General features: G+C 43.9%; 3 protein-coding genes and 3 non-coding genes across 7 annotated transcripts; 4 read left to right on the top strand and 2 right to left on the bottom strand.

The window, feature by feature from the left end:
* Positions 1-157: 157 nt before the first annotated feature.
* LOC128253093 (transketolase-like protein 2) lies at positions 158-3,956 on the bottom strand. Its single transcript, XM_052981246.1, has 3 exons — positions 3,821-3,956; positions 584-2,182; positions 158-515 (listed from the first exon to the last, which is right to left on the bottom strand). The coding sequence occupies exons 1-3, from the start codon at positions 3,922-3,924 to the stop codon at positions 338-340; spliced, it is 1,881 nt and encodes a 626-aa protein (XP_052837206.1). The 5' UTR covers positions 3,925-3,956; the 3' UTR covers positions 158-337.
* A 5-nt stretch (positions 3,957-3,961) lies between these two features.
* On the bottom strand, positions 3,962-10,137 carry LOC128253105 (peroxisomal N(1)-acetyl-spermine/spermidine oxidase). The gene is made up of 6 exons (XM_052981257.1): positions 9,525-10,137; positions 8,275-8,680; positions 7,438-8,212; positions 7,258-7,378; positions 6,091-7,194; positions 3,962-4,302 (listed from the first exon to the last, which is right to left on the bottom strand). The coding sequence occupies exons 1-5, from the start codon at positions 9,789-9,791 to the stop codon at positions 7,012-7,014; spliced, it is 1,752 nt and encodes a 583-aa protein (XP_052837217.1). The 5' UTR covers positions 9,792-10,137; the 3' UTR covers positions 3,962-4,302; positions 6,091-7,011.
* Positions 4,787-4,879, top strand: Trnay-gua (transfer RNA tyrosine (anticodon GUA)). The gene is made up of 2 exons: positions 4,787-4,823; positions 4,844-4,879. It is a non-coding gene; the product is annotated as a tRNA-Tyr (tRNA).
* On the top strand, positions 5,385-5,476 carry Trnay-gua (transfer RNA tyrosine (anticodon GUA)). The gene is given in 2 exon segments: positions 5,385-5,421; positions 5,441-5,476. It is a non-coding gene; the product is annotated as a tRNA-Tyr (tRNA).
* Trnay-gua (transfer RNA tyrosine (anticodon GUA)) lies at positions 5,900-5,992 on the top strand. Its single transcript has 2 exons — positions 5,900-5,936; positions 5,957-5,992. It is a non-coding gene; the product is annotated as a tRNA-Tyr (tRNA).
* A 223-nt stretch (positions 10,138-10,360) lies between the features above and the next one.
* On the top strand, positions 10,361-13,649 carry LOC128264362 (BLOC-2 complex member HPS5 homolog). Of its 2 annotated transcripts, XM_052999814.1 has the most exons (4): positions 10,361-10,621; positions 10,718-11,218; positions 11,586-12,434; positions 12,498-13,649. In XM_052999814.1, exons 1-4 carry the CDS (start codon positions 10,538-10,540, stop codon positions 13,476-13,478), a joined length of 2,415 nt encoding a protein of 804 aa, XP_052855774.1. In that variant the 5' UTR covers positions 10,361-10,537; the 3' UTR covers positions 13,479-13,649. The 2 variants fall into 2 exon arrangements, with proteins under 2 accessions (XP_052855774.1, XP_052855766.1); XM_052999806.1 differs by having other exon boundaries at positions 10,362-10,621; positions 11,586-13,649.
* Positions 13,650-13,755: the final 106 nt, after the last annotated feature.

Genomic DNA, 13,755 nt, shown 5'->3' with positions numbered 1-13,755 from the left:
CTTGCGGTTTTTTTGTTTAGCCTTAGATTCCAGTTACTCTGGAATTGCAGGCTTTCTTTGAAAAAAAAAAGATTACATATTTGTGAGACGACAATGAATTCGTTCATTCTAATTGATAATATACCAAAAAGGTAAATAATAAATTTAAACAGAAATATAATGTCTTATTGAAAAAAATTTATTTTCCTGGTGTTACAGTTTAAATTTGTAAAAGTATATTAACCATCTTAAAGGGGAATGATAAAGGATAAGAGTAAGTAGTAACTGGGAGAATTCCTGTAGGCGGTAAATGAATAGCCAGATGATGACTTTATGAGTCTGTCGCACGGCTAGCTTCCTAATCCTTGAGGATTTCGTTGACGGCGTTAACGACGTGGCGGGCGGAAATGCCGAACATGTCGATGAGGACGGAGGGAGGACCCGAGCGTGGCACGGTGGGCACGAACAGGTGCTTGACCACAAAGTTGCGCTCGCCGGCCAGGGCACTCAGCACAGCCTCGCCAAGACCTCCTTGCCTGTAAAGGAGAAAGAACAAACCCATTTAGCAAAAAAGTATCCTCAAAGGGTTACGGAAACAACTCACTGGTAGTGATCCTCCACGACAACAACACGTCCTCCGCACTGCTTTCCGTGCTCAATAATAAGCTCAGCATCCAGAGGCTTCACGGTGAACGGATCAATCACACGGACGGTGATGCAGTTCTTCTCCAGCTGATCGGCGGCAGCCAGACACTCGTACAAGGTGATACCCGCTCCAATTAGGAGCACCTCGTCGGAGCTCTTCTGGCGCACCACCTTGCCGCGTCCAATGGTGAAGGTTTCCTCGTTGTCGTAGATCACGCTGGTGTTGGGACGCGATGTGCGGATGAAGCAGACGCCCTTGGTATTGGCCGCCAGCTCCACGGCACGCTCCGTGCTCACCGCATCCGAGGGATAGAAGATGGTGCTGCCCGGAATTGTGCGGAACATGGCCAAGTCCTCCAGTCCCATCTGCGAGGGACCATCCTCACCGATGCTGCACCCGCAGTGGGAGCCCACAAAGTTCACGTTCGTCTGCGAGATGGCGCCCATACGGATCTGGTCAAAGGCACGGGTGAAGAAGGTGGCAAAGGTGGACACGAAGGCCACAGTGCGGCGACGGCAGGCAGCGCCCACGGCCACGCCCACCAAATTCTGCTCAGCGATGAAGCACTCGATGTAGCGTTCGGGGTCAAGAGCCTTAAGCTTGTCCGAGAAAGTGGAGTTCTTGGTGTCGCCATCCAGGGCAATCACACGCTGGTTGTTCTTGCCGATCTTGGCCAGAGCTGTGCCATAGGCCAAACGGGTGGCAATCGAATCACCCAGCTTGTAGGCAGGAGGTGAGCTCAGCTTGACATTGCTGATGTCCACCTCGGGAGCAGCTCCCGTCTTGGAAACTGGCTTGGGGGTCAGCTTAACATCCTTGTTGACAATTAGACCCTGCAGATGCTTGACCACCTCGGCGGCCTTGTCTCCCAGCGGCTTGCCGTGCCAGTTGTCCAGATCCTCGATATTGGGGAAGTCCTTGCCCTTGAACGTCTTGGCAATGATGGCGGTGGGCTTGCTCTTGGTGATGGCAGCGCAATGGAAGGCTTTGGTCAGCTCCTCGACATCGTGCCCATCGACAACGACAGCATTGAAGCCGAAGGCCTCCAGACGATCCCGGTACACATCCAGTTTGTGCTGCAGGGAGGTGGCCTCCGACTGACCCAGACGGTTCACGTCAAAGATCACGCACAGGTTATCCAGCTTGTAGTGGCCGGCAAAGTGCAGCGACTCCCAAACGGAACCCTCCGCGGACTCGCCATCGCCCACGACCACGTAGGTACGGTAGTCGGCCTTGTCGTAGTTCTTGCCCACATAGGCCATTCCGGCGCCCACAGCCACACCCTGTCCCAGGGATCCGGTGCCCACATCGATAAAGTTCAGACGGGGCGTCGGGTGACCCTCCAGATCGCTGTCGATCTTGCGCAGGTTGTTCAGATCCTCGATGGGGAAGAGACCGGCCTCAGCCCAGGCGGCGTACAGAATGGGTGCCGCGTGTCCCTTAGACAGGATAAAGCGATCGCTGGAGGGATCGCGAGGGTGCTTCAGGTTCAAACGCAGCTGCTGGAAGAACAGCACGGACATGATCTCGGCCAGCGAGGCACATGATGTGGGATGGCTATAACGAGCGTAAATAGAGGTAAAACATTAGATTGTAGAATAAACTTTGTGCACTAAATTCTAGGTTAAGGCTGGTGTTTATTGAACCGTATTGAAAGTAGACCCTGTCAAGAGTCAATGAAGGCCGAAATACAAAGGGAAAGTTAGACTAAGTTTACATTTTAGCCATCCGTTGAAAATCTATACATATTTTTTTTTTTAATTCCAATATCTGGAGTATTAAATTTCAAAGTTTAAATAAGGTTCGGTCTATTTTGCAATATTTTGAGTTCCCATGCGATCGTATTTCGACAAATAAGATAAATACCGAAAGAGTAGTCTGTAAATTGCACATCTGGCACTACTCCAACCGCAAAAACACACAATCCCAGACCAAAAGGGGGGCTCGTCTTACCCCCAGGCATATAAATAAACCATATCGCGTACACAACCGTACAAGAGGTATATGGTGTGATTTCATCGCCAGCTCCACACCGGTTTTTAGACCTTGGAACTTTTCCGATCGCCAAAATAAACCCAAACAAAAGCCTTAAAAAAAAAAAAAATTCTTGGGTTACACGATGGGGTCGTATGCACGTGTTTCTAGATAGTTTCCAAGTGCCTACCCATTTCCTCCAGCTGAATCAAGTACTAATGAAGGTGATACTTCGGAGTGTCAGCAGTGACCCGGCTCACTTATTTTATCAATTTTCCGTGATTCTCGATTATCATGCGGGGAACACACTTGAGCTGGTCACCTCTAATCGGTCATATCGTTGCCAGTGAGTAACGAAAACCAAACCCGGCTTATCTCGCCGGCAGAGGTCACATTTAGAGCAAACAGAGCAGATCTTATCTTAAACTGACACGAAAAAGAAATGAAAAAAACTAATGGAAGCGATATAAGTGTTTGGCTTATCAGCGTACTCTATTTTTATTTACTGTTGCAGTAACAATTTAGTCGCGTCTATCCGAGATATAATTACATTAAAAGCCATAAGGTCGTAAATCTCAAGTGTAGGGGATCATTCCATTACTATCCCCATCCCTTTCATTCCCGTCACAAGCTGTGCTTTCCAACACTCGAATATGTATGTATAAAATTGCCGCTGTTTGATGTACATATGTATATATTTATGTATGTTTATATAAACCATGTGTGTTTGTGTGTAATGGCGGCGTCGGCTTTTTGAAAGCCACGCACAAAAACAAAACAAAAATTTAAAAGCAGTAAGCTAAATTTTTCAAGGTTGACTAAGGTCATAAAATATAAACTCAGAAAATGAGGTGAATGCGGCTTATCAGTGGGCACGCAAACACGGCGAAAAATTCGCGAATTCACTAAAGTTACTGGAAAACACGTGGCTTGGCATGGATGGGGTGAGGAGGTGCCATTTAAGGAACCGGTCTCCAAACAATTTTCTATACATATGTTTATGTGAAAGTTGATTTCATAATTACATTTCATTTAATTTATTCAAATCTCCAAAAAGAAATTTTAAATCCCCTGGAAAAAAATTTCTACAGCCATCCCTGGAACAGTTGGGTCACCTTTGAAGCAACAAGTGCAAGGTGCACAACTTTTAAAATTCGCAGCTCACACACATATGTATATACGCACACTTTAACTTGCTAATGGGCTTATTCGTTTGCTTACCCCGATTTGGAGGCCTGGGTAGCGTTGATAGAGTGAATTCGCAGCTTCTGGGCCAGATCCTTCAGGTCCTGCACGGTCTTAGCTTCGGGCTTGTGGTACGACATCTTGCGAAAATTTTTTGTATTTACGGGATCGTTGTAAATGTGATTATTTTCTTTGAATGCTTGTACAAAGACCCTCGAGAGTTTCGGATTCTTTAGCCAAAGGGTGACGCCTCTATATTTGCACGACGCAGACAAGAGTTTGGACGTGGTGTCGGAGCTGGAATCGGATTTATGAACGGACCGCTGCAGCCGGCTTTTGAAAACGAAATGTTCTCGTCGCCGGTGCCTCGGTCCCTTTTACGCTGTGGGGGCTCAATCTTGGGGAGTGCTCGCAATGTCAAACTCGTTGCTCTGGTACCGCTCTACTTGTCAGCGCTGGAGCGAGATGGATATATGAACAACGTCAGCTTGGCTCCGCACCCTCTTATCTGAGCACAACTGCGGATAGATATCTAGTAGTGATCGGCATTGCAAGGAATGGATAAGATAGTTTTTGTGTTGAGCTATATCTCTTTGTAATAGTTTAATTTTAAAAGTTCTCAGCTTACACCTCCACTACTTTGAAATTTTTATTGTGCTTATTTAGCCAACCAAATTTTGTTCAATAAAATATAAATAAAAATACAATACTAATCCGTATACTCGTGTGAATAAAAAAAATACATTTGTCAATGCATTATTCAATACTGAAACGTAAGTAATTGTCGTGTTATGAAATTTCTGTGGCTTAGCAGATTGAAAACTTTCAATAACACATATTTATATGACCCCATTTGTACGTGAACGAGATTGTGAAAAAAGAGAGTGCTCTGAAGCAAAAGTTTAAATAAGAGTACCGCTAAACGTTCTCTTTTGCTCGCTCTTTGTTACTTTCCCCTCCTCGCTCGCGAAGAAAAAGCGAATTTGCCGCCAACAAATTCAACCTTCGATAGCTCAGTTGGTAGAGCGGTGGACTGTAGTTGGGAAACAAGCAATAGATATCCATAGGTCGCTGGTTCAAATCCGGCTCGAAGGATCGAAAGAAAGTATTATTTTTTTCATAGTACTTGGTTTTAAATCTTCTTTTTTTTTTACTGATCATAAGCATGTACCGATTAACTGGTAAGTATAAAATAATGCGTTGAACGGATATATTGGGAGAAATACATAATAGATAAAAACTAAAATAAAAGACAATTTTTTTCGAGTTTGGTAAACTTTTCACCACCAAGTAGAAAGGTCTCAAAAACAAAGCAATCTTTTGAAATACATTAGGTTTCACATTAGAGTTAAAACACCTTAACATTTAATATTGAAAGATTTACATTGACCGAGTCAAATGCACGGAAAATCCGTGATTTTGGAGAAACATTTTCGAACTTAGCTGCTATAAAAATAATCGAATGCTGCAAAAGATTGCACTAAGTTGAAGCAAATCCAATACTATCCTATATGGAAAATTAAACACTGTACTGTTTGAAAACTCATCCTTCTCGTTTGCACGCATGCAGAAAACTCACATTGGCCGCCAGTAAATTTAACCTTCGATAGCTCAGTTGGTAGAGCGGTGGACTGTAGTTGGCAAAATGCAATAGAAATCCATAGGTCGCTGGTTCAAATCCGGCTCGAAGGATTCGAAAGATGGTAATTTTTTTATTTAATAGAAATCTTCTAAAGTTTTTACTTTATTGATTAAAACACTTATTTTTAAAATTAAAACATTTAAATTATTAATAAAATAAATAATGTATGAGAGACGGACGGAATAGATGTTCAAAATAGGTAATACAATAGAAATAAAAACGAATAGATTTTAAGTATGCACTTTAAACAAAAAGTGAATTATTTCTTATATCGCTGGGATCTGTAGAAAAAGTAAACCACCAACATTCACAATCAAGAAAACAATATAACAACCATCTTGGTCAAAAATGGCCTTGTCCTCAATAAAATTTGGAAACCAAAATAAATAAAGTTGACCAACATAATATTCCGTGTCTACAGTCCGGCCGCGATATCCGGATACCCGGTCTAAAACCTACACCCCAGCACGCCCCCTTCGATAGCTCAGTTGGTAGAGCGGTGGACTGTAGTTGGAAAACATGCAATAGAAATCCATAGGTCGCTGGTTCAAATCCGGCTCGAAGGATTTTTTGTTTTTTTTTTTTGTTCAAATGGAAATTAAATGTTTTCCTATTTCAAATATAGTTTATATAATTTTAATTCTTTTACCTATTTCTACATTACCTTGTCCGTATGTGCTATATTAACGCTCCCAAATTTAATGATTATTGAGGTATCACAAGAAATTTAGATGCTTATGTTGAACGCTTTTTTCAAAAAATGTAAAACAATAATTTAAAATTTTGTTTAATTTGGTCAAAAACAAAAAGCATATCTTGATTCCAGATTTTTTTGTTTCAGTTCCTATTGTTTTGGAACCAAATTTTCCACTTATTTTATTAGAAACTTTAAATTGTTTTATAGCTGCAGTCATTTTTATTTTTTTATGCGTAAAAGTCAATCTTTGTCACAAATACAAATAATATGCAGATCCTATAGTTAGAACGGACTTATGAATATCAACTTTTGCCCACTGTTTCCTGTCTTAAAGATTCAACTAATGCATAAATTAGTAAGCAAAATAGTCAACGTTAACAATAGTTAGTTTCAAATATACAGTTGTTGCACTTAGTTGACGCCCGTCTTAATACCAACTTGGTGCAACGCTTGCTACAGTAAATACGAATTTATAAAAATAGGCATTATTTTTGTATTTATGTTATTATGTTTGCTAATCGGTAATTAGATCTAAACAACATTATGTTTTTGTGCACACTTTTAATCCAAGTACAGTGAAAGCTGTGCTGTGAGTGCACGGTCTGTTAGTGTTGGCAGCACATTGATCAGCTCAGCTAAATGGTAAAATTTATTTATAGTATTGTACAAGCGGATTCAAAATAAATTACAAAATAATTGCATCAACAAAATAAAACAAATGCTTACAAGGGATTTACAAAAAAGGGGAAAATCGTTGTACGACGTTAGCAAAATAAATTACAATCGAAAAAATTAAATATCACTAGCTAAAAAGCGTTTGAAGAGTGTACGAAAAACGGAAATAAATTATAATACAAAATCGATGAGTGGTCGTTGATTGGCTTAGACTCAGTTCAGGGCGATGCCCTGTATCCAGGCGCTCAGATCGCTGCCGTCTGACTCCATGATGATTTCGTCGGGCTCCTCGCTAGCCAACAAATGCTGTGCTGCCGTCCGTCCGCTTAAATAGGCGCCGTGTACAGTGGAGTAGAAGCTGGAATGGGTGTGCTCGCCGGCAAAGACTATGGCGGGCTAAGAAGATATATAATAAATATAAGTAAAATTTTGATGATTACATTGTTTTGCGGAACCCACCTTCATGGCCTGGGGCGTGGCATATAAGGGCTGGGCTAGATTTTCTATATCCTCCTGAGTAGCCCCCACAGGTATCGATGTGTACGCCCCACCGGTAAAGTCCTGTGACTTCCAACTGGTGCTGAAATGGGAAGATAAACTTTAATACCAGATTCTATGAGACTAAATTCAATGACTTACCACACACATCGCTTTGGTTTGGGCACATATGGATCCTGAAGGAAATTCCTCAGTATTTCCGTGCACTTTTCCGCCACTACCTCGTGGGAAAGTGTCTCCATGTACTCCGCCTCCCGTCCAGAGACCCAGCCCAGGAGCAACGTGTCCGTCATCTTGGCAAACGAATAGATCTTCTTGAACCAATTCTTGCTGAGATAATCCTCGCTGGCCAGCTCCTCCTCGGAGCTGTTCATGTCCCGTTTATCGTCGTCCCAAAGCAGCATAATCTCTGATATATCGGCACTGAGGAACGGTCGGTCGTACTCCAAGAAGATTTTGTCAACGGTGCCGAACATGAGATTCTCGATGGACTCCTGTTTGTACTGGGGCAGCACAGGATCGAAAAGCGTGCGATGTGTTTCTTTCAGCACGCCCAGCGGTATGGTGCATATCACATGAGATGCATGGAACACTCGACCGTCCTCGCAATCCACGCGCACATTGCCTGCAGGATAATCACAATTGCTGCTAGAGTTTGACTCCACGGACCCGCCACGAAGCCCTCCCGTGGGCACTTCCGTCACCGTTCGCTCCGAGTCGTCCGAGTGCTCATCCTCTGAATTCTCGTCGACGGTCTCCAGGCCGGTGAAGGTCTTTTTCCGCTTCCAGTGGATTTTCTTCACCGGACATTTGGTCAGGATGGACTGCTTGGGTATCTGGGCGCCCAGCGGTCGCAGGATGGAGCTGTAACCAGAGGGCAGCACTATGTTGCCTCCTTGAAGCTCCGTGTAGCTGCCTGTAAGGGAAGGTTTTTGTTTTAATTTAATGGTCTATACTTGTCTATGGTATAGTTCTAACCGAGTTCGAGGAGATCAACCTCATTCATGTTGTTGCAACCGGTTATGCAGGTCTCTCTCTTCAGCAGGCAGTTGAAAATGGACTGCTTAAGGCGCTTTTCCTTGGGGTCCTGCACACCACTCAGATAAATCTCAATTTCGTAGTTTATGTGCTCGCCCACACTGTGTATATCCGGCGGCGGGCTGTACTGACAAAGGAAGTACTCATCGCAGCGCCTTAAAAAGCAGACGTACGCCTCATAGATCTCCTGTAGTATGCTGAACGGCACCTGGTGTCCGTTCTCTGTGGTGGCCACCACCTTGTGCGGCTTGGGAACGTTGACCACGCTGACTAGACCATGCTGCACGGCCAGCTCGAAGATGGGGTTGCCCAGGACACCGTGTATCCAATTGGCGCCCAATTCAACCTGTGAGATAAATGTGAGATAATTTAGTCAAATTTATTAAGCAAATTCAAGTAGAAAAAAAAATAGATTAATGCCTTAAGCTTGCCAGCGATAAGCAGATAAAAACTGACCTAGACTATTAAATATTTAATGGGCATTTGTGCGCTTAAGTAAATAATCTTTAATAAAAAGGATATTTATAATGAAATCATTAAGAAAATTATTTACAATAATACAAATAGCTATGCAAATTGAGATACATATATTTAAACTTGTAAAAATATTTAAAAATAAGTTGTCCTATAAATAAGTATATTTTATTTGGATTTTCAGCCCTATATATAAGACTACGTGATCGTGGGAGCGCAAGCCCGTGAGTTTACTAGGGCATTGCACTAGAAACGTCATTGTTGGCTTAATTCAGAAAAACCATATCTAATCTGGCCAAACGTTGCCAAAGAAAGTTGTATAACAAATTCCTCGATAAGGCACCGGTGTAAACTATAAAAATAAACAGAAGAAAAGCATAATGCAGAGAATTCTGAAAATTAAAAAGCATGCCGGATGCATTTAAATAAATTAAGTGGCCCCAAGGGGACATGAACGTATGCCACAAATTAAACTAACAATAGTCAAACCAGGAACAGGAATATATATATAAAAATAGCATCAATGAGAAACGTGAACAGCTGACCGACTGCGCAGTGCTTGGAAAAATCTATAATCAACTTGGGACTCGGGGCAAAGAATCTGTTACAACATGATGCATGTTTTTCCTAGCCAAGGGAATTACCTTATATTACCAAAGGGTAGTATATGGTTTGTTTTGGTTCTTAAGCTTGGGGGTTATATAACGATAATGTACCTTCTGATTATTGCTGAGCGGTATGGACACTATGCGTCCGCCCACCCGGCCCCTTGCCTCCAGAATCACGAAATCCTCGCAGCCGTTTTGCAGGAGATGATTTGCCGCTGATAATCCGGCCATTCCGGCTCCGATGATCACGATCTTCACGTTGGTACTGCCCGGCGTAGTTTGGGGTTGATCCCCGGCTCCAGCGGCCCCAATATTGGCCATTCCCTCCTCCGTGGGCGAGGGAGCGGGTGTTACGGGCTCCTCCTTGTCGCCCATTGCTACACTTTGTTTTCTTTGTACATATGCGAGTTAGTTGTGTTCCCCTTGCTATTTATTTATATTTTATTTAGCGTTTTTCACGCCTCATTTCACTTTTTCTGCACTTTTTTTGGTGGCGAGTCGGGCGACTGTTTTGACGTTTATTTGACAGTAGATGTTGCGGTTGGGGTATCAGCAAACAGCTGTTCGTCTTGGTGTTATATTTATGTTTTTGGTTAAAAAACATTGTTAATTAAGAGTTTTGCTTCATATTTAGTAAAATTCTAACTAATTTCTATTTAAAAATAGGTTTTTATTGCAAGTTTTTATGAAAACTTTATTTACAGCTGTTGATTAGGGTGTTGCCATACTTAATTTTGTAAAGGTAAACAATACATCTGGCATTATACAGCACTAAAATATAAATCCCCATTTTTATTATTAGTACTAAATTAAAAAAAAGTTACATTATAATATTATTTTTTTAGTTAATACATACATTATCTACATAAACTATTTCAAAATCTTTTTACTGATTTTGAAACACACACACTTGAATCCGATAAATCTAAACACTTGTTATCGCCCACCTGCCAGCACTAGCAGAGCTGCCAGAAAGTTCGAACTGTGTACAAAAATTGCTCGCTGATAAAAACACAAATTGTGTAAATAATTGCTTGCTATTTGCGAAGTTATCACTAATTTCCGATTAAAGAGGGAGATATGTGATTGGCAAGCGCTTTGGTTAAGTAAACCCCGTTAAGATGGCCGACGCCTACTGTCTGACGAATTTTATTGATTTTTCGCTGTCGCTGTCGCTGCCGCTGAAACACCACAATCGCATCAAGGTAAGCACTCCAATCCAAAGCAATCCCACCTGTAATTTGATAGCAGGCCACCCACTGATATAAACCCTCTCTCTTCCCCTCTCCCCCCCCTTGCAGTACACCTGCTTCGACATCTCCGACAGCTATATCATTTTCGGGGCCTCATCTGGATCGCTGTACCTGTTCAATCGGAACGGCAAGTTCCTGCTCTTGATACCGAACAAACATGGAGCAATCACCAGTCTGAGCATTTCGGCCAATAGCAAATATGTGGCTTTTGCGACGCAACGATCGCTGATCTGCGTCTACGCTGTGAATTTGTCCGCCCAGGCGACACCGCAGGTGATATTCACGCATCTGGACCAGTCGGTGCAGGTGAGCTGCATCCACTGGACGCAGGACGAGAAGCAGTTCTACTATGGCGACTCCCGCGGACAGGTCAGCCTGGTCCTGCTCTCCTCGTTCATCGGACACAGCCTGCTGCTCAACATGACCGTGCATCCGCTGCTTTACCTGGACTCCCCCATCGTCCAGATCGACGACTTCGAGTCCCTGCTGCTGGTGTCCAACTGCACCAAGTGCATACTCTGCAACACAGAGTACGAGGAGTACAAGCAGGTGGGTCCTGTATTTATAAGATTTAATTTATATTTTTATTTATTTATATTTCTTATGTAAACTAAATAGTTTTAATAAACCATCGAATTCTCTAGCAAACAAACTAAACTTTTACCGTAAAAGATGAAACTATTATGTCCATGAAAGGTTCACAATGTAACCTTTACTTTACTATTACTATTTTATTTGTTTATTTAGCCTGTAAGCTAGAAGTTATAAACTAAAGCTACAGATAGGGATCCCAGCCGTAGCCACTTTGGCTTTTGGACGAATCTTAACATTATTATCTACGCTTAATTAATTTAATTTAGTTTATTTCATATTCATTTTTTAGCTGAATATATTTTTCATTTTCTGAACATTTCAGATAGGGAACCGTCCGCGGGATGGCGCCTTCGGAGCCTGCTTTTTCGTCTCGCCACAGGAGTCCTTGCAGCCATCTCGAATCTACTGCGCCCGACCTGGCAGTCGCGTTTGGGAGGTTGACTTCGAGGGCGAGGTGATCCAGACACACCAATTTAAGACTGCCCTGGCCACCGCACCTGCGAGAATTCAGCGACCGGGCAGCGGCACCGATGAAATGGACGCAAATGCCGAGCTGCTGGACCATCAGCCGCAAAACCTGCAGTTCGCCAAGGTGCAAAGGCTAAACGAGGACTTCCTGCTGGCCTTCACAGAGCTGGGATTGTATGTCTTTGATGTGCGGCGCTCGGCTGTGGTGCTTTGGTGCAATCAGTTCGAGAGGATCGCCGACTGCCGCTCCTCGGGATCGGAGATCTTTGTGTTTACCCAGTCGGGTGCACTTTACAGTGTCCAGCTGCAGACGCTGCAATCGCACGCCGTCTCCCTTGTACAGCAATCCAAATTGCTGCCCTGCGCGAATCTACTGCGCCAGCATGTACGATATTTTGCGGACAAGGCTCGCGAAGATTTCGAATTGAAGCAACTGAATCCCCTAAAGCAGCTGCTTATCGAACGGCAGGAGTACGAATTGCTGAACGATATATCCGTGATTTTCGATGCCATTACCCAGTGCACGGGCAGTGCTTTGGATACGCAAAGTTCGGGAGGAAGTTCGGCCACCACTGAACGAAGTTTGAGCGGAGGAAGTTCAGTGAAAGCGCCGCCCAAAGGAGTGTACGTTTTGGAGAACGCCTTTTGCGACAACCTGAAGCAGCCGCTGAAGTCGGGACACTTCAAGGATGCCCTGTTGACGGTAACTGGTAAATTCGGCAAGAACATCATTAAGTACAAGTTCAATATTTTCGCCGAAGAGCAGCAGCAGTTGGTCAGAGAACTGATTCCGGCCAGCGAGCGTTCGTTGCCCTTTAAGGACATCAAGGCGCGCTACGAATCGGGAGCCGATGATCAGGAGGAGGAGATTGTGAGCCGCTGCAGAAGGCCGGCTCCCCAGGCTCCGCACATCAGTCCCGAGGAGAAGACCCTTTACAATCTCTACCTGATCGCCAAGAGCGCCAAGTTTAGCCGGACACAGTGTGTGGAACGTTATCGGGCGGTTTTCGATGAATATGCAGCGGGGGAGCTGGTGAATCTGCTCGAGAAATTGGCCAAGGTGATGGTGGAGCATGGTGATACAGCGGATCAGGCGCGACGCAACTGCTACGAGATGTACTTTGATTACCTGGATCCGGAGCTAATCTGGGAGGTGGACGACGCCACGCGGGATCACATAGCCGCGGGCTTTGTGCTGCTAAATGCGCCCGAAAATGCGGAGATTGTAAAGTGTGAGCACTGCTCCTTTCCACTCCGTTTCGACACATCCTGTCAGTATCATGAACTGGGAGCTGTGCTCCTGCGATATTTCTGGTCCCGCGGCGAGCAGCTCAAGTGCTTCGATGTGGTGCAGTCTGTTCCGGCGCTACTGGATGTCTTGGCTAAATTCTACCTGGCCGAACAGAATCTCACCAAGGTGGTGGCCATCGTCCTCAACTACGGACTGCCGGAACTTCTGGCGGACGTGGGCAAACAACTGAGCGTCGGGGCTTGGGGTCGATGCTTTGAGCAGTTCGTGGAGCTCCAACGTGGGCGACTTGTGTGCGCCAATTGTGAGTGCATCTCTGGGGTGGAACAGGAGCAGCTGGGTCGCCACTTCTTCTACAACTGGAACTGCTTCCTCAATGTCGCACTGGATCACATGGCCGCCGGAGACACGCTGGCGTTGATCTTTAAGTGGAGCTCGTACATTCCAAACGACGCCATCGACCGGGAGTTCTACTCCCGCTGCCTGCTCAAGGGCTAAACGATGGGACATTATTAAATATATACGATACTATATAGCCATATTTATTGTTCCACTATATTATCTCAAGCTAAGGCCAATACCAAAAGCATTTATTCTATATAAAAATGTACACCCACTATATGTATATTATAAATACGAAAGTGCATGAATTATTCGAGGGTTCGAGACTTCGAGTAATACTTTCTGGGGATTCTGTTGTTTTAATTGTTCACTGCCTTAAGTGAGCCCTTTATTTAAGATCTAACATTGCTTTTTGCTTCAAATTGAAAAAAAG

This window comes from Drosophila gunungcola, chromosome 3R (genome assembly GCF_025200985.1).
Source record: "Drosophila gunungcola strain Sukarami chromosome 3R, Dgunungcola_SK_2, whole genome shotgun sequence".
Classification (NCBI taxonomy): domain Eukaryota; kingdom Metazoa; phylum Arthropoda; class Insecta; order Diptera; family Drosophilidae; genus Drosophila; species Drosophila gunungcola.
Note: the sequence above shows the minus strand (reverse complement) of the source record. Positions and strands in the feature narration are given on the sequence as shown.

Coding starts and splice junctions, on each gene's coding strand:
- LOC128253093 (XM_052981246.1), bottom strand. CDS start 3,924: ATGTCGTACCACAAGCCCGAAGCTAAGACCGTGCAGGACCTGAAGGAT. Junction 2,183..3,820: donor ACCCAGGCCTCCAAATCGGG/GTAAGCAAACGA, acceptor CGCTCGTTATAG/CCATCCCACATCATGTGCCT. Junction 516..583: donor GTCGTGGAGGATCACTACCA/GTGAGTTGTTTC, acceptor TCTCCTTTACAG/GCAAGGAGGTCTTGGCGAGG.
- LOC128253105 (XM_052981257.1), bottom strand. CDS start 9,791: ATGGGCGACAAGGAGGAGCCCGTAACACCCGCTCCCTCGCCCACGGAG. Junction 8,213..8,274: donor GGTTGATCTCCTCGAACTCG/GTTAGAACTATA, acceptor CTTCCCTTACAG/GCAGCTACACGGAGCTTCAA. Junction 7,195..7,257: donor CCACGCCCCAGGCCATGAAG/GTGGGTTCCGCA, acceptor ATATCTTCTTAG/CCCGCCATAGTCTTTGCCGG.
- LOC128264362 (XM_052999806.1), top strand. CDS start 10,538: ATGGCCGACGCCTACTGTCTGACGAATTTTATTGATTTTTCGCTGTCG. Junction 10,622..10,717: donor AACACCACAATCGCATCAAG/GTAAGCACTCCA, acceptor CCCCCCTTGCAG/TACACCTGCTTCGACATCTC. Junction 11,219..11,585: donor AGTACGAGGAGTACAAGCAG/GTGGGTCCTGTA, acceptor TGAACATTTCAG/ATAGGGAACCGTCCGCGGGA.